General features: G+C 44.0%; 1 protein-coding gene across 2 annotated transcripts; it reads right to left on the bottom strand.

The window, feature by feature from the left end:
• Positions 1 to 1,467: 1,467 nt before the first annotated feature.
• On the bottom strand, positions 1,468 to 24,791 carry npc1 (Niemann-Pick disease, type C1). 2 transcript variants are annotated; one of them, XM_042102499.1, is made up of 25 exons: positions 24,597 to 24,791; positions 22,023 to 22,167; positions 21,641 to 21,747; positions 21,151 to 21,308; positions 20,726 to 20,893; positions 20,002 to 20,251; positions 19,478 to 19,560; positions 16,243 to 16,616; positions 15,155 to 15,381; positions 14,426 to 14,526; positions 11,245 to 11,347; positions 10,365 to 10,554; positions 9,718 to 9,900; positions 9,494 to 9,608; positions 8,368 to 8,495; positions 8,093 to 8,227; positions 7,800 to 7,889; positions 7,368 to 7,558; positions 7,065 to 7,180; positions 6,098 to 6,227; positions 5,374 to 5,571; positions 4,099 to 4,330; positions 3,518 to 3,631; positions 3,195 to 3,357; positions 1,468 to 3,031 (listed from the first exon to the last, which is right to left on the bottom strand). In XM_042102499.1, the coding sequence occupies exons 1-25, from the start codon at positions 24,662 to 24,664 to the stop codon at positions 2,949 to 2,951; spliced, it is 3,852 nt and encodes a 1,283-aa protein (XP_041958433.1). In that variant the 5' UTR covers positions 24,665 to 24,791; the 3' UTR covers positions 1,468 to 2,948. The 2 variants fall into 2 exon arrangements, with proteins under 2 accessions (XP_041958433.1, XP_041958434.1); XM_042102500.1 differs by having other exon boundaries at positions 22,023 to 22,160; positions 24,596 to 24,790.
• Between the last annotated feature and the right edge of the window lie 935 nt (positions 24,792 to 25,726).

The following is a 25,726-nucleotide window of genomic DNA, read 5'->3' as shown; positions in this document are numbered from 1 at the left end:
CTGGCAAGTTATGATGCTCCCTTTCTTTGATAAAAAAAACAACTACAGCACACACTAATGGTCGCAGTTTTCTGCTCCAGCGGTCAGGGATGTGTTAGGTCCATTTTGGGTTAGTTTGGGCCTGACTGATGACAGGCCAAAATGCTTACATAATCGTAGGGAGCCTATCTACTCTTCCCACTGCCCAGCCAGGACCCTGGCAAATTAATATTTGATCCCCCCACCACCGCTGCTGCTACCGCCACAAGCTGTGATGGGGTAGAAACACATAAATAAAGGATGAGATGGCAGCTTGTCTGACAACAATTCTTAAAAGCCAGCCAAGTCAGGCTAGACACAAAAAGAGTGCATATGGGACTGTTTGCCCTCCCTCCTGCGATTTCTGTTCACCCCTTTTGTGTTTTATGTAAGGATAGCTATCATTAAAAATGGTTCTACATGTCTGTTCTCTTTATTTTCGACACATATACAATACAATGCAAAGCTGCATACGCTTAGCCACAATACCATGTTTAGGCTCTCCCGAGCGCGCGGTGATGAAGCTCGGCAGAAATTGCAGGCTCATCATAATAACACGACTTTCCAATATGGGTTTTTGTATCTTCACACAGAAGTAGGTCAATTTTGAAGTAGGGCCATGACAACAAACCCTGACGCTCACCTTACTGCGATTGTAGCTGGTGCCACACGGTGGCCTAAACGAGCACTACACACCCAATTCCTATGCAGTAGCCTAGACATTAAGGTCGTTTGAGATCATTGAATGATAATAGCGGATGATTTAACGAATGATTTAATTGTGAAATCTCTATAATATAGCAGTAGGCCTATAATCTGGTGACAACGTTTACCATTGTGGAAAAGCGTGATGAATAAATCAGAACTGACAGTTTTTTTTAAATCACATGTTGGTTCATGTGCCATAGTAGTCATTATGGTACAGGCTATTTGGCAGCCAATAATACAGCTCCTTAATAACCCTACAAAAAATCCAATTTGGCCTAGCAGTTGCTGAAATATTGCTAATTTTGCTAATTGTGCTGATTATGCAAGTTGCCGACATAATTATGCAAGTTAGCATCCGCCAATTTCTAAATGCTGGGGACGCATGGTATAGGCCTACATTTCTAGCATAAAACTTTTTTGAGTACTCAGCATATCCAGGTTCACTTTGCTAGCAGGTAGAATATTATCTTTTTTTCTTAAGATGCACAAGACAGGTAGCCTGGCGGGCCATCCTATATCATTGAAATGTACAGGCTGAGCAAATTAATTTGCCGCCGCTAGGGTGCGTCTAGATTTCTAGGCTACAAGACAGGTCAACGGATTGTATATTAACTCGCAAACAAGATAAGGTCTTGTGAAGAGTAGGCTAGTTTGAACCATAATAGTAATCACGCTACCTCAAATGAACACCTCTGCCTTTTCCCCTCTCCCCTCCATGCGGTCAAAAAAGGCAACATGACAAATTAGTAAAAGTTTTATTTCCAAAACCAAAAGAAGGCATACAAATCTAAAATAACATCCATCCAAATAATATCCATCTGAAAATAAAGGATGTTCTGCTGCAACATTCAATTTATTATTTTAAAAAGAGAAGCATTAAAACACCTGGTTGTGCACATCTTATACTTGGTAATATCTCAATGCTCAGCATTGTCTGTTCCTGTGTATGTTCAACATTTTCTTTACAGATTTTGAAATCAGAGCTGTGCTGTGCTTTAAGGTAAGCAACAGCAGAAAGCCATGTCTGGAGAGGTGCTGCACTGGTTTTAAGCAAGACCTTTTAAACTCAGCGTAACTGATGCAAATCATCCTACTCCCATTCACCTGAAGGCATTGTGCCTTTGGACAATTTCATTGTAGCCTAACTGGTGTAGTCAGTAACTAGTGAACTGATCAAGACCACTGGACACTGCAGTTAAAAAAAAAAAAAAAAAATCTTTATCGCTCAGAATGTGTTATTTATTTTCCCTACCCTTCATCATCCCCTACACTCCAGTCATAGTGGTTGCTAGATCCTCTGAAACATTACTACCTGCACAGATCCTCTGAAACATTAGTTCCTGCAACAGTTCCTGCCCCACTGAGTGAGTGAACAGATATAGGGATACAAAGTGAAGACAAACTTGAGTGGGTCAAACTCATCGCCTCTGTCATGTCTCTCCACAGTTACTTTCATTTCTCTCAACTGAGATTTCAAGGAATTAAAAAGGTTGGTTTCCTGGAATGTAACCACAGTTTAAATAAACAAACAAACAAAGTCAAGCCCACTGAGTATGTTGATTGATCTAAATGTTGCCAATGAACACACATCTATGCATTTAAGTCAGAACTTAAAATGAAGGACAAAAAAATAAATAAATACACACTTCACCTTAGCCAGTCTGAAATGGTTCAGAAAAATATTTTACATAATGGTTTTAATGGGCTGTACCTGACTTAGCTTCTTGACCAATAGGACAATAAAGTGTCGACCTGCATTATAAAAAGGTACTCACTTTAATAGCTCCCATTTTGATTGTGATGAATTCTTGATTTTTACATGTTTCGTCTGCATTGCTTGTCTCAAACAAAGAAAAAGAAAATCTCAGATAAATAGAAAACATATACATTTAGGGATTATAAGTTTGTCACATAAACATTTCCCGTTCTTCAACATTATTAGGTGGAATCTTGGTTAGTTGATATTTCATCCTCTACAGGAAGCCGCTGAACTTTTCGTCTTCAGTTCAGACAGGGAGCCTCCCTCTGTTTTCAGTTAGTCCCCTTTGTTAGGATCCAGAAGGGAGGTGGGAGAGAAAAAGCATCACACACCAAAAATGCCCAACTTTAGACAGAGAGCCTGTTGATCGTAAATAAGAGTGTGAGTGTGTGTGTACTCCGGTACTCCGTGATCAATGCTGCTTTTTCAGTCTGTAGTCATGTTAGTGTCTTGACAAAGGCTGTTAGAAATTAAGTAGTCGCTCTCGTTCTGTGCCCATGACTCGTTTTTGTGCAGCCATGACCTTGGCTTTATTGGCAGATGGGCCTGGAGGAGCAGAGAAAGAGAGAGGAGAGAGAGAGAGAAAGTAAGAAAGAGAGAGGGAGAGAGATTATTACACTGGTTTGACAATACTGCACACTTATTCACTCAATCATTGTAATGGGGGTGGCTAATGGTTGGGAGGACAGGTGTCTGGGGCGTCTCTCACCTGCGTAGCTGAGCAGCACAGGTAGGAAGAGGAGGCCATGGGTGGCACCCAGCAGCACGATGGCCAGGTACATGCGGAAGTAGAACACCTGGAAGATCTGAGACTTGGACAGGGCCAGGATCAGGATGCCCCCAAACTTGGTCAGCGTGATGCCACTGAACACCTGTGGACCGGAACGTGGATATGTTCAGTGATGATGAACACCCTGTGCTTTATCCCCATAATCCACATGGTTCAATAGGTTTAATCAGTTTAGGTCAAATCTGTTTTAATTTGGCCATGTTAGTGGAGCGGGGGGGGGGGGGGGGGGTTGGCATGCTTACCGAGCTGCCCATATGTGCCAGGGCCTCTTCTGCCCGCTCCACTCTCGTACTCTTTGTGCTGATGGAGAACGCCCGCACAATATGGCTGCAGAACTCCACCGAGATGCCACAGCACTGGAAACACACACACACGCTTTAATACCAAAGAACTCCACTGAGATGCCACAGCTCTGGAGACACACACGCTTAAATACTACTGTATAGAACTCCACCGAAATAGCACAGCTCTGGACACACACACACACACACACACACAAACACAGACAAAAGAATGACAAAAATGCTCTGTGAGACACATTTTCCCATTTTAACCCCTCACAATAAGTAATTCACAGTGTGATGAACTGCATGGCCATTCACAACAGCTGCTCTACTGAAAACGTCTGTAGTCCTCACTGACCGTGGGACACATGACCGACTGGGCACATGACAGCAACATAACTCCCTCCTATAGATAAAATCCTTAAAATAAGGACACCTACTTCCTTATAAGCTCTGAAGAGGAAACCAACAGCAGTTTCTACAGCAGTGGCAGCAGTCTGCCGAAGCAGCAGCAGCAGCAGAAGTTGGCTGCAACTCACCATGACCAGGTTGACCAGGGAGACGGCGTTCAGGCTGATGCCCCACAGCCACATGACCCCGAACATGTTGACCAGGATCATGGCGATGGTGAGGGACACCAGGAAGGCCGACCATAGCTCGAGGCCCAGCAGCACAGTGGACACCACAAAGATGGCCGCCAGCGACACGCACAGATTGAGGGCTGTGTCATAGACGATGGTGAGGTACTGCTCGTAGAACACGTAGAACACACTGTGAAGAGGAAACAGAAAATGAGGTGTTGACGGGGGAGGCTGATGTGCAGCATAACAAGCAGGATAAAAAGATTCCAAAGAAGCTAGTGGGATGTCCAGATGACCCGTCAATTATTTCTCCATAGCTAAAGACATGTATGTAAAACTAAAACCATCGCTAGACTTTTGATATTAATGTAATGGCTATGTAGAATTCCTTTCTTTTTAATTTATTTTTTGCACCATTATTTAAACAATAATGTAATTTTCAAGACATACTAAAATGTAGGAATGTAAACATGTGCCATAAAGCCCAAAAACAAACGGTACGCATACGTAGACATGCTTTCATCGTTATCTCGTATATCACAAGCCCACAGGCAAAAATGACAGACATTGAACACTCGCACACAGGAAATCAATCCCATTCCTATTCCAGCCATCTTTGCTGAGGTCACGGACTGGCCACAGTGCCCCGCTGAACAGGGATGAGCACAATCTCTCAGAAAGGCAAACAAAACAAACAAAAAAAAAAAAAAACACATTGAAAAAAAAACACCCCAAAAAAACCTGTACTGAAGCACAGGGCACTAGAACAAGGGTCACAACCGGCTGCCAAAAGCAGCTCACATGTGCAGCATGTGACCAGTCCACATCAGAACACAAAGAAGACAGACCGTTTCCACAGCCACATTAGTGCCAGGACGACGCATGCAAAAAAATTGATTTTTATGTTTTCTTTCCATGCCGATAGGGGGCGACACACTATTCACATGACATCATGCAAACAAAGGAGAACAAGGCACAAAAGATGAGGAGTCCGAGACTGTGGTCAGTATTCACTCAGGTCAGTGGTCTCAAGGAGAGATGTGGGAAATGTAAGGTTCAGACCGTAAATACCCCTCTGCCACCTTCACAGACATAGAAATCTCACATTATTTTAAAGTTTCATGACTTTGGTGCAAATATACAGAGACAACAGCAGCAGTGCTGGGGTCTCTATTCCAGTTTATTCAGTCAGTGGAAGTGAACTGGACTGTGAACGTCCCCCATGTTGTTTACCTGTAGGGGAACACTCGGTAGCCCTTGCCCTCCAGGCCCATAGTGCGGGTGATGTTGTCGGCCAGGACGCGGGCCATCTTCATGGCGCTGATGAAGTCTGGCGAGCTGGTCAGGATGGTGTGGTACGTCATGAAGTAGGTGGCGCCCACCGTCTCATGTCCTAACAGGTCCACCGCTGTGCCGTAGGCCGCATGACCACTGCAAGACACGCGCATCTTAGCACTTGACTTTCAGCTCTGCTGATATATATAATATATAATATATAACAATATTGAGGAACCAAAACCCAACAATTTGACTCTCTTATGCAAGTGTAATGTGATGTAAAGGACTCTCGAAAACAAAGTGCCTAAGGCAGTGGTTCTCAAACTGAAGGTCGGGACCTCCAGGGGGGTCGCCAAAAATATTGGAAGGGTCGAGAAATGATTTGCAGTCTGGATTAAAAACATTTTTGTAAAGGTTTTTAGTGAAAGGCTGCCATTGACATAATTCCTTTGATGTTGACATAGCCTACCTGTGAGAGGAGACTTTTGCCTCTGCTTCCAATGTCCATCTCACAACATTTCAAAACCAAATTCCACAGGTTAGAGAGAAGGGGGTCGCGAGACTTGGCCCTTTTTGTTTGTGTGTATGTGTGTGTGTGTGTGTATGTGTGTGTATGTGTGTGTGGGGGGGGGGTGGGGGGAGAGATAGAGTTGTCTGTGCACATGTGGTAAATAAGTACCCTTTCCCACAGTTGACGTTGGGATTGTCGGACAGGAACATGGGCAGGAACTTCATGAAGTCCTCACCGGTGGGTCTCTGTTTGCCACTTGGCGTCATCGGCCTGCAGGATACACACTGCGGCTCCACCACTGAAACACACACGCGCACACACACACACACACACACACACACACACACACACGAGATTTAAAACACCACCGCCTCACACACATGATTCTCATTTCTCACTTCCCTTCAGACACTTTACTAGATCTTAACATAGCACCAGAGAGTTATTCCTGCAGACCCTAGTGGTTTGGGGTTAAAGGTCATCAGGCATCTGAGCAGAGTCACATGCTGCAGTTTGCCAGGCAACACAGAGCCAAAATAAGGGATTACTCACAACAATCGAAACTTCCCCTAACTAAATGCACAAGGCCTTTTGACAAAGCCACTAAAGCTGAAGCAGGATTACACTGAAAATGGCCCTGACCACAGTGCGTGTGTGTGTGTGTGTGTGTGTGTGTGTGTGTGTAAACTATTTTTAAAAATACCCTGGCATATTTTAAACACAGTGAAACACTTTTTAATTCTCAAGATTTCACCAATCTGAGACAGCAAAAGGTCAACAAATACAAAAGAGAAAGCTACAGAAATAGCAGAATGTTTCATGTGGCTTGCAAAGCCCATAAGAATAACAGCATAATCAACATGTGTTTAGAGGCAGAACACCATCATAATATTTTTAGGTTCAATTAAATCTCTCTATAAAATTTTACACTGGAGATTAGGCACATCAGAAATACAGGGTGCAGTTTCTCTATATACTCTTATACATGCACTACACTGCCTCATGATGTAGGGTGAAGACATGGAAAAACAACCAAAGGAAACAAAGAGCTTTGTAGAGCAGAGCACTCTAATGAGGAGGTGGGGTGGGGGTGTGTGAGAGGGCTCGGCTGTTGATACAGTGGTTAATGCTTTACCTGACGCGTTGCAGAAGGCCCCCGTGGAGTTGTAGTACCTGCAGCAGCTGGACTGCGGCTTCACCCAGTCAAAGTAGTCGTCCAGCCAGGAGGAGGGTGTGAAGCCGATCTTTGTGCTGGGGAGGGGAGAGGGGATAAACAGTGCTCATCTGACCGGTTCTTACAAAATAACATTATAGCATATACATTTTATACCCATTTAAAGAGAGCAGGTGAAACAGGAAATGACTAAATGATTTAATTTTGTGTCGGAGATCAGAGGTCTCCACTGGACTCAACCCTGTGGGGTCTGTTGTCACTCACTAGTTGCTGATGAGGGAGGCGGTGTACACCTGCTGGACCAGGGAGTCGTTGTTGCAGCCCACGCCACCACACACGCTGTTCTGACCCTCGGTGCTGCGGTAGTCGTGGCCCTCTTCCACCACAAAGTACACGGGCGGCCCAGTGTGCAGGTACTCCGTCAGGTTCCCAAAGTAGTTCAGCACGTAGGAGTCCTGGGCCACACACACACACACACACACACACACACACACACACACACACACACAAAAACAGACACACACACACACACACACACACACACAGGTTGATTTCTGTACAATACACCACATTACAAAATTAAACAATCAACTTCCCTTTTAAAAGATCCTAATAACAATACAAGAAACACCATGGCTGTGTTTATTTTCTTTCTCACTTCTCATACAGTGTAGCCCAATGCACACAGAGACTCACGTCAGGCATGGACAGGGTCTGGTCCAATCCGATTTCCACTTTATTAATAGCTGCTATGCTGAAGGAGAAGATGCCCACAAACAAAGCCACCTGATGGAGACAGACAGACAGACAGACAGACAGACAGACAGACAGACAGACAGACAGACAGACAGACAGACAGACAGACAGACAGACGGCACTCTTAAAATGAATAGTCTTATACTCTTGGCAGTCAGAGGGAGGATGCAGGGAAAACTTAGCTCTGTGTGTGTGTGTGTGTGTGTGTGTGTGTGTGTCCGCGTTTGACTCACCACCAGGGGCCGCACCCACTCCTTGAGGACGAAGGGGGCATAGACCTTCTTGAAGAAGCGGAAGAGGAAGCTGTCGGTCCGCTCCTCCTGACCCTCTGGCAGTGTGACGCAGCACAGGATGTCCAGTCGGTTACTCTGGCAAACACACACAAAGACACAGAACCACGGTCAACCATCGATACACACCAAACACATCAAAAGCCCAGAGGGCATGATTTGAACCCAGCAGGCGACACAGAGTCACAACCTCTGCCTCCTGACCCTTGACCCCTCACCTCCTGCCTCTTGACATCCAGGCCCAGCAGACTGACGAAGCAGCTGATCTGCAGCAGGAAGTCGATGAGGATGGCCAGGCCGGCGAACAGCGAGAATGTGCGCACAGCTGGCATGCTGGACAGGGCCCCTGTGGAGACAGCACAAGGTGGTTAGATCACACAGGCCAGCTGCCAGGCCAGGAATGCAAGGGTCCATCACCACTGACGGGGGTTAAACCATTCAGACTGTTGCCACGGGAGCCACACCAGAGCAAACTTGAAGGTGCAATAGGAAAGTATTGTGAAAAGCCACGTCATGCTTTACATTAGAAATGACTCATGTAAACCATCTTTTTAATGTGACAGTTGATAGTGCTCCAAATAAATACTCCGCTTCAGAAATATGGGAATTGTGGAGTGGAGCATGGGGCAGTAGTGCAGCCAACCCTTTTAAAGAGATCTCAAATCCACAAAGCAGTGGGGGAGGACAAAAAACAAAAAAAAAGGTCAAGCACTAGAGAGAATCAAATTTCTGAGCTGGCAGATGGGATCGATAGCAGCTCAAAGCAGACAGGGCAAACACAGCACAGTGGACTGAAGACTGGAATGCAAGCAAACAGCTCCGTCATCTGTCCTCAGGAGACACACACACACACACACACACACACACACACACACACACACACACACACACACACACACACACAGTCAGGGCTGGCTGCTGGGGTGACAAACACTAAGGGTTGTTACTGCCTGGTCGAAAGATCAGGAGTTTTACACCTACAGTTAACATCAACAAGTGGGTCAGTGAGGAAAAAAGCTTGAGTTGCAGAAACAGCAGGTGCTTTCACGTCAACAGCATGGGTGAAGACAGAGTTCAAAGTTCTAAACCTGCTGTCTATCAGCACTCATATTGATGGCTGTAAACTTCATCAGCCTGAGGACTAACTCAGCATGTTGTGCTTGTGCATTTGGGTCTTAATGTCTATTTTTAAAGAAAATTGCTTTGGGTTTTTATGCTCTTAATCAGACAGGACAGTGAAGAGAGTGACAGGAAGCGAGTGGGAGAGAGAGAGAGAGAGAGATGGAGTGGGATCCAGGAAATGACTCAAGTTGGGTAAATGGAGGGCTGGGCTGCTCTGCGTACCCAGGAAGAAGGCCACGGTCTCGGAGAAGGAGGAGAGGAGCATGCTGGGGGCCACGTCTCCCAGGATGCGGCCAATCTGCTGGTGCAGCTCCTCCTGTGGCATGCGCTCGTCCCTCTGGTAACACAGCAGGATAGACAGGTCTCAACACCATCTTCTGACACCATGGTGTTGCACAGACAGGTATGATATGTTTATTAGTATTTCACTCGAGGAGGGTAGGTACCTGGTAGGTCTGCACGAGGATGAAGATGTTGTCCACTCCGACGGCGAGCACAAGGAAAGGGATGACCTCGATGACGATGAGGGTGAGCGGCACACCGGCGTAGCTGAAGATGCCCAGTGAGCAGGCCACCGAGCTCAGCACGATCAGGATGCCTGCAATGCCCAGCGAGATCTTGGAGTCCACCTGACACACACACACACACACACACACACACACACACACACACACACACACAAACACACACATGAGAACAGCGCTGATTTAGATAGCGTTTGGTGTGCTGAGTGTCACAGGTGCAGAAAAAGAAAGTGAAATGAAGCGAGGGGGCGGAGGGCAAACAAAAGAAAGCAAAAGAAAGAAAGAAAGAAGGAAAGACGAGCTTTCTTTCTTTCTCTCTCTGCTTGTTCTTGTTCCCTTGCTCTCTTTTTCACAGCTCAGCACTCCCTGTTATTATCTGCTCAACTCAGATAATAACAGGGAGTGCTGAGCTGTGAAAAAGAGAGCAAGGGAACAAGAACAAGCAGAGAGAGAAAGAAAGAAAGAAAGAAAGAAAGAAAGAAAAGCTCACTCAGACAAAGTAGAGGTGTGAGGTGTGTGAGAGGTGTATCTGTGTGAGGCAGCATCCTGAGCCGTGTGACTGGACTCACCAGCAGGCGTCGGCAGCTGTTAATGTGGCCCAGGGCCAGCGAGATGTAGATGAACATGATGGCGTAGCTGAGCACGATGGTGCTGATGTCGCTGTTGCTCTCGCGCTCAATCTCACGCTCAATGCTGCTCTCCGAGTTGTAGGCGATGGTCAGGTTGGGGTTGGAGTAGCTCTGAACGAAGCGGATGAACCTGGCAGCACAGAAGGGAGGATGAGGAGGGAGAGAGGGCTCGGATTATGATAGATAGATACTTTGGGACCAACCAACTAACTCACTAACTAACTACTGTATCTATCTATCTATCATAATGGAGGACAACATGTAGCCAGCACACACAGGCACAGAGTGTTTCATTCCATACATTGAGGGAAAATTAATTGGCCAGTGTTGTAACGTGTAGCCTGCCAGGTTTTTTTTTTTTTTAAAAAGCTTTGCCTGAACGTTCGGTTCGGTTCGGTTCGGTTAAACTGTGTTAACAAGTTTTAGTGCATGCAGTAAGTAAATCTACCCAAAAAGCAGATAGAGGACATGTCCTGGGTGCCACTGAAGTTAATCATTTTGAGACACTAGGTCTACAGTAGTCTGTTTTCATTTTAAAATATTGTTTCTTTTTAAATGTGATTCTTCGTAACACACAGTGCGTTATTGTCTGTACGGGACACCTAGACACCTAAGTCACATGACCATTCAGCAATGTAAAATCCATATTTTAACTGCACAACATAAAATTGTTGAACTGACTTGCTATAACCCATTGCCAAAAGCTATCATACACCACAATCAATATGAGCCTCTGCTTGCTTGTACTATGCAGTGAGACACTTTCTGGAGCTTCAGTGGTTCTCTGCCGTGCAGTGTCTCGGCCGCTGAATGTACTCACTCTTTCTCCCAAGCCCAGGCTTTCTCCAGCTTCACAGAATCGTTGTGGTAGTTGTTCACAGGGAATGTAATGACCAGGGCTGTGGCGTTGTTGTAGTTGTTGGCTGCGGTTGGAAAGGCAAAGGCAATGCTGGTTAAAAGGAGCGCGGGCAACACATTGCATGGGGTTTACATGGCAAAGAGCACTGGAGGATTGTGTACTCATTATGCACCTGGAGAATGACAACTGATCTTCAAATCTGGAGCAAGATTGATGTTTAACAGCCCTGACAGCTCCCAATGTCATGTTTGCAAAGCAAAAATAGGTATAGATGTACTGCAGTGCAGACTGGTCATTCTGTGTCAAATCAAATCAAATCGTTTTTCCAGCCCTTGATATTACGTCAGTTTGACAGACTAAAAAAACACATAGTCTGGGAAGCAATGTTTTGGCATTCATATCTTGAAATCTCAAGCATGTTTTCAATATGACTGAACCATTAAAAGTTTGTATGGCATGGTCACTGATTTTTTTACAAGGCCCTGGAGAAAAGTGCAAAGAGAGTGATACCAAATGCATACAAAAAACGAGTTTGTAATACCAATCATGTCAATCATTATTACTTGTTTAAATCCAAGATTTATTACTGTTGTGCCAATATTAGTGTTTTCCACATATAAAGGTCACAAAGATATTAAGGATAAAGCAAGGGATGGTTGCACTTTTTGGACATGAAATAGTATGAGGGGTAGCTTGTAGGAACTGGAAAATCTATGTGGAAGTAGCTCAATTTAGTGTACACACGATCAATGTTGTACCAGATATTAAGATAGAGTTTCTCAGGAACATGACAGAGTTCCGCAGGAGCAAGAACAGTTACGCAGAAGTATAACCGTGTAGTTATTTATGAAGGAAGTGTATTTATCTATGAAGGAAACATAGTACAACATTGAGACTTTGAACACTAAATGACACAATATTTAACTACGCCCCTATATATTCACATTCCTGCTACCTATCCCACATACACATTTTGTTCTATGAAAATGGCCATGAAATGCAACCACATCTAGAAATCCATAATTTCTCCATGTTCATATTTTATGGATACCTCAAACATTGGCACAACATTAATAAAGTATTATATTTGCAGAATATAAGATAGATAGATAGAGATACTTTATTGATCCCCAGGGGAAATTCAAGAGCATAATACTCTATTCATCACATCTTACTCTGCACAATGCACTGATACATACAGGAGTAGTGATCTCAGCTGTGTATTTAGGAAGGAAAGTCCGATGCACCACAGCAGACAAAAAAACGCAACCAGACTCTGTTAGCAAATGTCATGTCGGTGAGACAAGTTTCAGGGCCCTTTTAAGGTCCAAATGCACTTCATACAAGCGAGGATATGGAAATGTGTATTCAGAGACTGAACCTAAATTGTTATAGATATTATAAAGATCTGTTATATGTTATGTTATTATATATATATATATATATATATATATATATATATATATATATATATATATATACACACACACACACACACACACACCGATATAGATATATATATATATATATATATATATATATATATATATATATATATATATATATATATATATATATATATATATATATAATAAGTAGGGCTGTCAATCGATTAAAAAAAAGAATCTAATTAATTACATACTCTGTGATTAATTAATCTAAATTAATCGCATATATAATTTTTGCTGTGAAAGTATTTTAAATATTTAAATTCAAATGAATCATTGAATAATCAGCATTAGTGACATTAAAGTTCAAAGACTCTTTTATTATTATTTTCATTGTTCAAATAATTGCCATAATAATCTATGATATGACCTAATATGCTGAGGAAATAAATTCAAAAGTGCTTCAGGAAGAAGTTTTTTTTTTTTCACATACAAGGCATTTCAGGCCACAGATATAACCTAGGGGACACAATGAAAATAAATTAACACTCCCCTCAATGTCAGCACTTATTTCTTTGCATTGATGTGCGACTATAGAGTTGATGAACTCCAGTGATATGCAACTTCCTTGCTGCAGACATTGCAGAGGACTTTATTTTCAACACTTTATTGTTTTATCAACACCATCAGGCCGTTTTTTAAAAGTAAATGTTCTAATCAATGATCCAGGCAGCACGTTTTCTTCTCTCTCCTTCATTTTACAGGCTAATTTTTGCTGACTAGAACGGCTCGGGGTCAAAGGTCATACGGAATCGATTAATCTGCACTAATTTTTTTTAATCAGTTATTTTTTCTGAAATTAATTAATCAGTTATTTTGACAGCCCTAATAATAAGATCTGTATCTGAGAAAAACTTTATATGTGGCTCAGTTCTCACAAACTCCCTGTGTAACTTCCTCTTAACCCCTGAGGGCAGACAACTTTTGATCCCTCTTTAACCATACTGACAAACCAACTTTTGCAAATGCAGTTCTGAATTATTTTTATGAGCGAACCACATTATGTACCGGTAAGTATAGGGAATAGGGAAATTAGGGAATATGGACTTGGATAGAGAGAGCTTCTGAGTCAGGCCACCCTTGTTAGCTCCAAACCCCAGATTAGGGAATTTGATTCAGATAGAGAGAGCCTCTGAGTCAGGCCACCCTTGCTAGCTCCAAACCCCAGATTAGGGAATTTGATTCAGATAGAGAGAGCCTCTGAGTCAGGCCACCCTTGTTAGCTCCAAACCCCAGATTAGGGAATTTGATTCAGATAGAGAGAACCTCTCAGTCGGGTCAACCCTCTTGTACATCCCAAACCCGTCGAAAAGGGGCCCTCGCATCAGACACATACAATGAACGGTGCTTCCTTTTTTGTGCTGTGAGAGCCTAACAGCCCCAAGTTTCACACACGCGCGCACACGCACACGCACACGCACACGCACACACAGGAGTAGCGATCTCAACTGTGCTACAGGAGCCCCAGAGTGGACACAACATGTAACATGTCCAAATATGGCTCCTGAGAGAAGGGCAAAGAAAATATGAAAACATTGGATTTGAACAAACATATTTTACAGATGCTCGTTTTGGGACCTAAACACTCTATAAGACAACATTTTGAGCAAAATTTGAGATGGTGTCTGATTTGACAGTGACACGAAATGACTCAACAGTGCACACGAGGACGTGGGACACAGTGTTCTACTCACCGTCATAGCCTCCCAGGACCAGCCAGGGGAACACAGGCCCCCCATAGGTACCCAGACAAGGGTCATGGGGCTTATTGGTGTCGTTCAAGGAGGCTGGGGCACTGCGGGCCGACAACAGAAGCACTCAGTCAAAGAAAAACAGCACAGGCACAAACACACTAACACATGCAGGAATAGCTCATGAGGTTGGCTTGAAAAAAGCCTCTCTCAGAGACTTAACTAATCAAGTGCATGAGTTATTAGGCTAACTAGAACAGATCTCACAGGGTACAGGGCAGTATGTGGACTCAAAAGGGTAGGACTGAGAAGAGCTGATCTAACTGTGCTAACACACCAACAACAACTTGAGCGTCAAATTGGCTCTGGCAGCCCTGCTTTTGATGAGTGAACCTAGGAGGTATTCCAGACGGCCAGTCATATTATGTTATATTTTTTTAAAGAACCGTTAGGATCACATATCCCTACACAAATTAACTTCAACAAATGTTTCGTAGGAACTGAAGTTCAGAACTGTGCACACCTAATTTTGAATTGGTTGCTGGTCGTTGCCACTGATCATAGCTCGTTACCATAAAGTTGACCAAGCTCCCAACTTTCTGTTTGCTGCTCTCGATGCTCAAAATGTGCACATTTTGACGTTCTAGTCGCTCTCGGTGTGCACACAGAGTAAGTGTGCTATTGTGCCTCCATGTTCCTGAATAGTGCTCCTGAAACCTGTCCTGGGCTCACCTGACGCAGTACAGGAAGTGGCTGTGGTAGTCTGCGTAGACCCAGAGCCCGTCCGTGTCCTCGTGGTCCAGCACGTCGTGGCTGTTCTGGTAGTAGTTGAGCACACTCAGGATGGTGCAGTTGCTGTTGTAGGGAGCCAGCGGGGACAGGCAGATGTCCTTCAGGGTCACCGTCTCATTGCCATAGGGGGCTTCCAGGTTCTCTATGGCTGTCTGGAAGTCAAGCACCTGTTTGTGTGTGTGTGTGTGTGTGTGTGTGTGTGTGTGTGTGTGTGTGTGTGTGTGTGTGTGTGTGTGTGTGTGTGTGTGTGTGTGTGTGTGGTAGTCAGCACATAAGGACAGAATAGGAACACAGCCATGAGTCATTCCCTTTGAGACAGGAGGTGGAGATCGTACTAGCAAACATCAGTGACTCAGTGTAGTGTGGTCGCAGCCATACTGCCTAATCAAATGCAAAACACATTTCCAACAGAGACGGCTGTTGACAACAAACTTCTCCTAGCAACCAGAGTGGGTGCCCTGCCTCTGGCACCTTACACTTGTGTCTCCTCATTCATGCCAGCGTGATCACAGCCTCCACACTCTTAAAATGAATGTGTTGAAAACAACACAAGTTGCGTTGTTTTTCCTCTATGTCCAGACAACACAGTTTGCATTACACCATTAGTTCAGGAGTATGCATCAGAATCATTATTTTTCTGTACATTTACATATATTTGTGTATATTATTTTCATATACTCCTTTGCAATATAGTCTGTGTTGTTAGTCTGTGTCCTGGTTTCTAGTATATCTGTGATAAGGGATAGAGATAAGGGAGGCATAGTAGGATGTTTCTGTGTATGTCTGCGTCTACGTTGAACTCTTTGTATGGATTTTATCAATTACACCCAGCTGTTCAGAGATGAGCACAAGCTGGTGCATCTGACCAGGACATGAAACCACTGAGGTTTACTTAGTATTACCTAGTATACTTTCACTTCTCAATAGCCAGACATCTGGATATTCAGACTTCCCCTCCGAGTGCACGCGCGCACACACACGCACACACGCACACACACACACACACACACACACACACACACACACACCTGGTGCAGCACGTCCTTGCGCAGTGGCGCTGTGAATGGCACGATGTCTCCGGCTGGGAACGTTGAGTAGGGTTCAGGGGGCTCCAGCGGTGTGGTGATGATGACCTGCTCGGTGCGGAAGAAGGGCCCAAAGTGCGTGTCGAAGTAGTCCTTCTCCTGGCGCGCCGTGCTGCCGGGCGACGACCACAGCTCCACGGGGTCGGTGGTGATGCGCATGTAGCACAGGCCGGCCGAGCAGGCCGACACCAGCACCAGGCTGCACAGAACCACCGGCAGCGGCCTCCGGACACAGTATGAACCCCAGCTCGTGAAGGCCCGACGCAGCGCGTCCTCGAAGCGCTCGCCCAGCGTCTCGCAGCATGACGCCTCCGACGCTGCACAGAGACCCATAGGTCAGGGGGAGAGGGGAGAGACCAGGCAGAGCCGTTAGTGACCAGAAAGAATAAGGAGTGGAACTGTAGAGCTGTTATTGATTTCTGTATGGTTAAGGTCGCACCACTGAATCAAAGATGAAAACTGTTCACTTTGTGTGAATTGTATGTTTCAAAGTTTGTTGTTGTCTACAATAGGTAACAAAAGGGACAAGGACTATAGGAAAGGGAGCTTATACCACATCTTTCACTCACATTCTTCCAAAACAAATCGCAAACACAAACATAACAAATATGTCTTCTAAACCCGTGTCTGCTTGACAACACTGAGAGAGACACAGTGCACTGATGTGCTGCTGACTAAATGTTTGATGCCCATCGGATGTAGAGCTCAGTCGACCAACTGTACCTATGCATGGAATCAGTCCTCTATTGTTTGTCAAGGTCACAGGGTGGTAGTGATCACAAATAGGGACACAAAACAGGTAAACTGCTTCACTTCACCAAAGTCATTCCTCAGCCATCCCTCTGCTGCTACCACCTCTGCCTAATCCACTAGACCCTGTTCTCGGGGTCATCTGCTCTTGACCAGCATGAAAGAGCTTAGCAAACGTGGAACAGACTCAAGACAGGAAATCTCCCACTGTGGTGTTGCCCAATGAGTCAACCGACAGCACACACATGTTTGTGAGCGCATTCCGAGACTTGACCCTTCACTTTGTGAGCCTGCCTTTCACAGCGTTGATAAAGAGCAGCATTCTGCACTTTAAGGCCTTGACTCTGGTGACAGGAGTAGAAGCACACGGCCACTGTGCTATACAATGGGTAGGACTGGGAAAGCCCATCACGCTGGACAGAGCACGGACAGGCACTCTCCCATGGGAGCCATTGCAGGAACCACAAAGAGGTTTGGAATTGAGTGGAATGCTGGAGGAATGTCTTTACACTGCGTTCCAAATTATTATGCAAATTACATTTTTCTCAGATTTTCCTAAATAGTTGACGCAAATGACAGTCAGTATAATTTTCAAGTCATCAACCAAGTATAATTTGAATTTTATTGAACAAACCTCCTTTCAAAAATAAAAACTCAAAATGCACTGTTCCAAATGATTATGCACAACCGAGTTTCAAGGCATTTTATAGGTTGTAAAGAACTAAACATGGTCATTTGTTGAATTTGCAGTATTAGAACGTCATATAAATTAAATCAAAAGTTATTTATTTCAATCAAAAACATCTTAATAGGCCAAGTTACATATTAACATAGGACCCCTTCATTGAGATCACCTTCACAATTCTTGCATCCATTGAACTTGTGAGTTCTTGGAGAGTTTCTGCTTTAATGTCTTTGCAGGATGTCAGAATAGCCTCCCAGAGCTGCTGCTTAGATGTGAACTGCCTCTCACCCTCATAGATCTCTTGCTTGATGATGCTTCAAAGGTTCTCAATAGTGTTGAGGTCAGGGGGAGATGGGGCCACACCCATGAGTTTCTCTCCTTTTATGCCCATAGCAGCCAATGGCCCAGAGGTATTCTTTGCAGCATGAGATGGTGCATTGTCATGCATAAAGATGATTTTGCTACGGAAGGCAGGGTTCTTCTTTTTGTACCACAGAAGAAAGCGGTCAGTCAGAAACTACATACTTTGCCAAGGTCATTTTCACACATTCAGGGACCCTAAAGGGGCCTACCAGCTCTCTCCCCATGACTCCGCCACCTCCTTGCTAACGTCTTAGCCTTGTTGGGACATGGTGGCCATTCCCCAACCATCCATTCCTCCATCCATCTGGACCATCTAGGGTTGCACAGCATTGTTTAGGAGTGGCCGAATAGTAGGTTTATGCACACTTGCAAACTTCTTGAGGATCCTACACCTTGAGGTTCGCAGGACTCCAGAGGCACCAGCGGCTTCAAATACCTGTTTGCTGCTCTGCAATGGCATTTTAGCAGCTGCTCTCTTAATCCTATGGATTTGTCTGGCAGAAACCTTCCTTATGATGCCTTTGTCTGCACAAACCCGTCTGTGCTCTGAATCAGCGACACATTTCTTCACAGTACAATGATCACGCATATGTTTTTGGGAAATATCCAATGTTTTCATACCTTGTCCAAGGTAGTGCACAATTCCACGCTTTTCAGCAGCAGAGAGATCCTTTTTCTTTCCCATATTGCTTGAAACCTGTGGCATGCTTAATAATGTGGAACATCCTTCTTAAGTAGTTTTCCTTTGATCGGGCTCACCTAGCAAACTAATTATCACTATCAGGTGTCTGAGATTGATTTCAATGATCCAAAGAGCCCAGCCACTTAAATCCAATTTGCATAATAACTTGGAACACGGTGCAGTTGGGAGGTGAGCCAGGAGGAGAGAAAAAGGGGAAGGGTCTCTGTAACTTGGGAGCCCACTTGTGAAATTCAGCATTGGCAAGATAAGGGAGATTTTGGGGCATTAGGGAAAGGACTGATCTGTATGGATGATAATAAAGAGCAAATTGCACCAAGGCACCAAACTACCCTCAAAGGAACACAAACACACAGGGGTGTGGGCTACTTGAAACTTTACAAGCCAAAGCTATGAATAGTATCTATGCACTAATTTGCATGAATACAAATGTCGTGGGGCTATACCTGCACTCAGAATCTGTAGAACTCTGTAGAAAACTAACTCTACTGAAGACAAAAAAAGCCAAACACTTTCACAACTGAGCAAATAGAAAGCATTCTGAAACTGGTTAAAATGTTTTGATTTAATGTGCATAATGCATAATAAAACCCTGCAGTAGGGTGCATTTCAAAGACACTAAACCTGGAAAGGAAAGATCAGTTGATCATCGAAAAAAAAAAGAAATGATGATAACTCACAGGAGTCGCCAACATCGCCGTTTAGTGAATGAGGATTGTTGCTGTCAAGGATGGGGCCATACTCAGACATAATGGTCCTTTTCCTGTAAAGAGAAACCAGAGCAAAGACACCAATCATTTCAGCACCATGTGATGAAGAGAATAGGCCAAGTATGGCCACACCAAACCATCTGTAGGTGTGAAAACTAGAAACTATTTGCCTTGTTGACTGATTTACTTCTCGGCCAATAATGACATTTACCGATGATAATGGCTGATGTATATCTGTTATGTTACATCACATTCAGAGGTTCAGAGCCTATGAAAGGCTGAGAGACTTGGTTCAGTTATGGGATTATAAGGAATATTTTTGTTTTCCCTGCCACAAACAGTGTAACATTAACAACAAAAATGAAGTAAACAAACAAATAAAAAAAATCTCACAATCTGTGTATGCATCCCTAGTGAATGTATCTGTATGCATCCCTATGACCATCATATGACCAGCATAGAATGATAGAGTGAGTGTGAGTGTGGCCACCCACCTGTAGCACCAGGCTCCCAGCACACCTCCCATGAAGAGCAGGATGAAGGTGGCGTAGGAGATCCCCACGATGACGTCCATGGCGTCCATACCCAGGATGGTCCAGGGCGGGGGCAGCGGTGGGGGCACGGGCGTAGGGCCGCAGGCCTGGCTGCAGTCCTGGCAGGAGCAGGGCCCCGAGCCGTCGTCCAGGCCATCGGTGCAGGTGAAGGTGTGGTTGTTCATGGGGGTCATGCCCTTTACAGGGACGTCTGTGGACAGAAGTCAGGCACCACGTGTCAACTCAGGTGGGAGGACGAGGAGGGGTTTGGGGTGAACAGAGGTCAACTCAAACCAGCTAGGTAAAAGGTTATCAGCGCAAGGCGGAGCAGGAGAGCCTGCTTTCAGTGATTAACCAGGCTTACAGGACCAAGCACAAAATAGACAGAGAAGTGGTCTCCTAGTACTTGTATAGCATTGCCAAGCCATTCTTTCCTGTTCAGGACTTTTAAATGGCCAAACAGCCGTCAGGTTTCAGGTTCATTAACACAACAGATGGACAGTAAATTTGATAATGATTGGCTGAGGTACGAACCAGACCCCAGCCGGTAGAGTGATGCGCTAACAGCACCTAGCCAATCGATTACATTTTAACAGTGACTTTGGGTAAAAGCACGCATGAAACAAATCTGTGCAAAATATAATGCAAACAAGTCTGATTTCAACTATAGGAACCTTGTCTGTACCTGAGAAAACCGAGTCAATGGCAAAGGGAGTTTGTCCGTTGTTGGTGTCGAACATGTACTCGATCCAGTTGGTGGGAGTGCACTCACTCGCGTCCTTCCCACACAGCAGAGACAGGGCCTTCACGTTGCTGGAAGGGGCCTGCACATCCCGACACGCATTGTACATAGCTGCAGGAACACAGGCAAACAGGACATGAGAAAGGTTTGGGTAGGGACGTATAAAAGTCAAATAAAACATTTAAAATGTTTTAATATTTTAATTTGTAAAATTTTGACATCCCCAATCCCCAGCCCCATCTCCTGCCTGGAGTCTCTGTGAGAGGCTCTGTGTATTGCACATGAAGATGACAGATGACTGTTCAGCAGACTTGCCAAGCAGGCTTGGCCTAAGAACCCATGCCTGCATGCTCTGAATGGCCACTCACCATTGGCGAAGGTCTGGCTGATGTAATAAGTGACCTCAACCACATTGGTTTTGTTTTGGAAGGGACTGAAACTGGTGGCATTAAGGAAGTCACTCTGTCTCGGACTGCACGTAAGCTCACAGAACAGGTTCATCAGATTTTGGAAACATGCTGGACACCTAAAGAAAGAAAAAACATACCTTGATAGGTAACATGCCTTATAATATAAGGTTAATTTCCTGCTTGCATGTGATCTTATGTTAAAAGTTAGATATCGTATAATTCACAATAGCAGCCACTAAAAGGTCCATAAAATCTTGATTGTTATGGTAACATAGCAATTAAATCGTATTCAGCATCTACAGCAGTAAACAAACTGTCTGAAACAGCAGATCAAACAGCTGTATGTATAAATAAATAACCACACAAACAGAAGTGTCCTCAGTGGAGAGGCTGAACAGACATGCTTCCTAGCTCCTGTTGGATGCCCATCAGAGACGGGTGCTAGTACCTGGACAGGAACTGCAGAGGGACCTGCAGGCTGCCCTTTAACGTCCGCAGCTGCTGAACATCACAGCACAGAGCCTGGTCCCCGTAGTCAAAACCTGGACACAACTCCTATACACGCGCACACACACACACACACACACACATACAAACAGACCTCTAATTTAAAAAGCATTTCCTTGTGACGAGCAAATTGATTTTTTTTTTTTCACATTTAATCAGTTCAAAATTACTAAGTCCAGTTTAGATTCAGAATAAAGATCAGTAAAGGGTCAAAAGGCTATGCAGGAAATGTGCACCGTTATACAGATAGGCCTCTCTATACGCCTTGTACTTCCTTTAAAGTTAATGCGTCACTGAGTGTGCACTGGCATCCAAGTCCTTACCGCCAGCAGCTGAGATCCCTCTGTGTCATTTAGGGGCATGGGGGGGCCGTTGTACTCGCAGTTGTACTTCTTCTCTTGGACACTGAGGGAGTCCCCACACTCTCCATACCACACACAGTGCGGCGCCTGCGCCTGCACCTGCACCGGAGAGGATGAAAAATCAGAAATCGCCTTGCTGGAGCAGAACAAAACTACAGGACCAGCAAACAAAAAGTACAAAAGTTTCCCAAAGGCACAGGGGTTTGCAAGGAGTTTACACAGACTAACAGACAACAAAGGTCATGGGAAAGAAGCGTTATGACTGACATAAAAAAAAAAACCCTGAGCATGTACAATATCATCAATGTCCAGAGATTTCCTGTGTAGCTCGTCAAATGAGGTGAGGACAGCTAAAAGATTTTCTGTGTATCTCAGTTGGCCTTGACCAATTGCCTATAAACATTGTAAAACCTCTCAAGGTTGGTCAGCCACTTGCTCAGGCAATCCTAGCCTCAACCTAATAACAGTCTCCATAGTGTGGTGAAGCAAGATATGACCAGAATATCTTGCCTTTCTCTCTCTCTCTCTCTCTCTCTCTCTCTCTCTCTCTCTGCAGGTCTGTGTGTGTGTGTGTGTGCGTCTGTGTGCTTATGTGTATGATATATTCTTAATTACATATGCACCCTTCCTCTTTCCAGTTGTTACCTCATGTTCTGACTCAGAGTTGTCCTGTAAGAAACATCTCTTAACATCTGTATAGCACACACACACACACACACACACACACACACTCAGTGCTCGTGACTGCACTGTGTATTACAGGTAGGCCTATTCCATGCAGTAGGACCAATTCAAAACAAACGTATTTGCTTCACCACCACACCTTCACATGTGACGCCTTCAATACCTTTGGTAAAACATTACATGGGTCCTAGGCTAGCCTGAGTGAATTTGGAGCATGATAGATATTTGATATGTTTGTGTAAGTGCCTGATATCCTGCCCTCACTGATAGACCCTGAATGACGCCCCCCATGCCAGGGTGAATTCCACTTAGAGAGAGGCAATGCTATTTACAAACCACAGCACGACCGCAAGATAAAGCCATTCTTCTGTGTAAAGGCATTACTGCATAGGTCTATCTTAGATAAAACCTTAATGTGTGACATTCTTACTCAACATCTTGAAATTCCCAATAAGAATAGACTGTAGTATTCACATTGGCTTTGGTAAACAGTCTACACTCGTCAGGCTTGGTTGAACTTGCAACCACAGTGTGACTCCAGCCATAGTTTTTACACACTTGCTATGATGCTTTCTTTTATAAAAATAAATAAAACTGAACTGAAACCAAAGTGATCACGTACAAAAGGGAATCACAAGCCAACAGTGAGTGACAACACCGTTGCCAGCTGCCTGGAACATTCCTGACTCATCAACTTTCAGGCATTAGCTAAGCTGACTACAACCTGGGCAATATGCTGACAGAAACCAAACCTACAGCTCAAACATATGCGGCATCCCATGACCAGGAAGCTATATACTGAGCCGCTGAGAAAGTCTTTGCTTTGTCCAACTTGCATGAGTAGTGCAACTCTGTTGCCATGCAGCCCCGCGACTTCAAGGTAGACCTACACAACAATGCAATGGCACGTGACAGGATTGGCATTTCGTAGAAGCCTATCTCTGATAACGTAGGCTATGAACCCACGGGAAACTGACAGCTCAGCCACTGCCGCCGACTAAAGTTACATCACGTCCTCTTTGCATCAGGTCCTGCAAGCTCGTTAGGAACCGGTTTGTAACTCTAATCCCCCTTATAGGTGCACCAAACAGCATAAACGAAAATTGTATTGATGTGTTTATATGTTCAAGTTAGTCAGCTGGATGCACCCTAACTGATGATATTAAAGAATTAATTAATTGCTTCAACGACTTGATCACAAGTAATTTGATGCAAACTAAGAGGTCAAACCCAACCCATATCCAAACGAGGGTTGAAACGCATATTTGGACAGTGACTAACCCATAACCCTGCGACTAGTGTCGCATTATGGTCATTGATTAGCCTTTACCTAATCACATATTTTAAACGCAGAACAATGAATGTCCAAAGCAGCTAGGCATACTGTTGGCTACGAACACATTACTGGAACTTTCTTGTTACAACAACACGGCATTGACCGCTCAATGATTTGATGGGCATAAATAGAACCCCAAGCCAGCTAGGAGCTCACATGATACCTCCTTATAGCCCCCTACCAGTATCAACAACACAACACAACATGACTACGAAACTGACGTTAGACAGACAGCGAGGTCGTGGTGTTTTCAAACAAAATAATACACAATATATTACAAAAGAGAATTAGGCTACAATTGTTCTGTTCCCCTTTTACCTACATCCCAACCCACCCTAGGAAAACAAAGGCAGCAGCACTCAACTCAGGCATCTACGTACGTGTAGGCTAGTGTATTATCTAAGTTATCGTTATCTGGTGTGAGTCTGACAAATGTCAGAGACTAATGTTATTTTAGCGTAAACTTCTAACGTTAGCATTTCCAAAATTGAAAATAAGAAATAGACAGACTTACCCACTGATGCGTCCCTATAATAACCAGTAATACAAAGAATATAACGTGCTTTTCCTCAGAGAGCCCCATGTCTTCTTAAAGATAGCCTAACTTCGCCAGAATAGTCGCCTGCTTGGGCTGGGCTGAGGTAGAAGTAATCCGGCTTTTACTGTCTATGGTCTGAGATCTCGACGGTTTCTACGGCGTTTTCTCATTTCCTGTTATCAAGCGCACATCTTCTTCTTTTTGCTTCCTACTAAAATGTAACACACCTTGGCTGCCCCCAAACGCATTGGAATAAAACTGCAATCATGACCCATCATGCGCATGGATTTTTAAAACGAATGGATAGCCTGATTTAGGCCTACACTAGGCCTATTGAAACTGGAGGCCTATCTCTGCCAACAGTTTCGAAGTAGGCCTAGGCCTAGTCTATTTTATTAGGATAGGCCTATTTCCAGAGTTAAGAACTTAAATACAAGAAATTAACAGTAAAAAAGGGTCTGTTCCCATATGGACTATACAGCCAGAAGTAGGTGATTCTCATGAAGCATCTCATCTCCGGGTCCTATTTTCCGAAAACAATATTTTATATAATAGTAACGGTGAAATTTTCTACAAAGACTGCAAAGATATTAAAGAACACTATAGGGACAGACGTTTTTTTATTAGCATTTTAATACAATTTCATAGCATTTTAACGAAAAATCACAGTGAATTCTGATTAGGCCTACCAGAATTACAAAGTTGTGTAAAAATGTCTATGGTTAACATTGATATAAATATTTATGGTATTGCAAAAGGAAATATTACATTTATAAAACTATTAAAACTATTGTGTTACAATAAATGTTCCTCATTATCGTAATGCAACTTTACCTGCCTATAAAAACTACACTGTTCCTTTAAATTAACAAGCAGACCCATGATGCATCACTTGGGACAAAAAGTTTAACATGGAATCAAGTTCAGTTGTTCTCTCTTCTCTCACATCATGATATTTGTGTTAATGTCATAGAATCTTACACTGTGGACTACCTGCTGCGGTATTTTGGTAATGAGAGGTAATTCATTCAAAATGGAATTAAAAATAAAACATTCATTTTGATGAACTGCACTGTTCATTTTTCTTACTAATGAACTCCCTTTCTC

Source organism: Alosa sapidissima, chromosome 1, assembly GCF_018492685.1.
Source record: "Alosa sapidissima isolate fAloSap1 chromosome 1, fAloSap1.pri, whole genome shotgun sequence".
NCBI classification, from domain to species: domain Eukaryota; kingdom Metazoa; phylum Chordata; class Actinopteri; order Clupeiformes; family Clupeidae; genus Alosa; species Alosa sapidissima.
The sequence above is the reverse complement of the archived record's forward strand: the minus strand, read 5'-3'. Positions and strand labels throughout refer to the sequence as shown.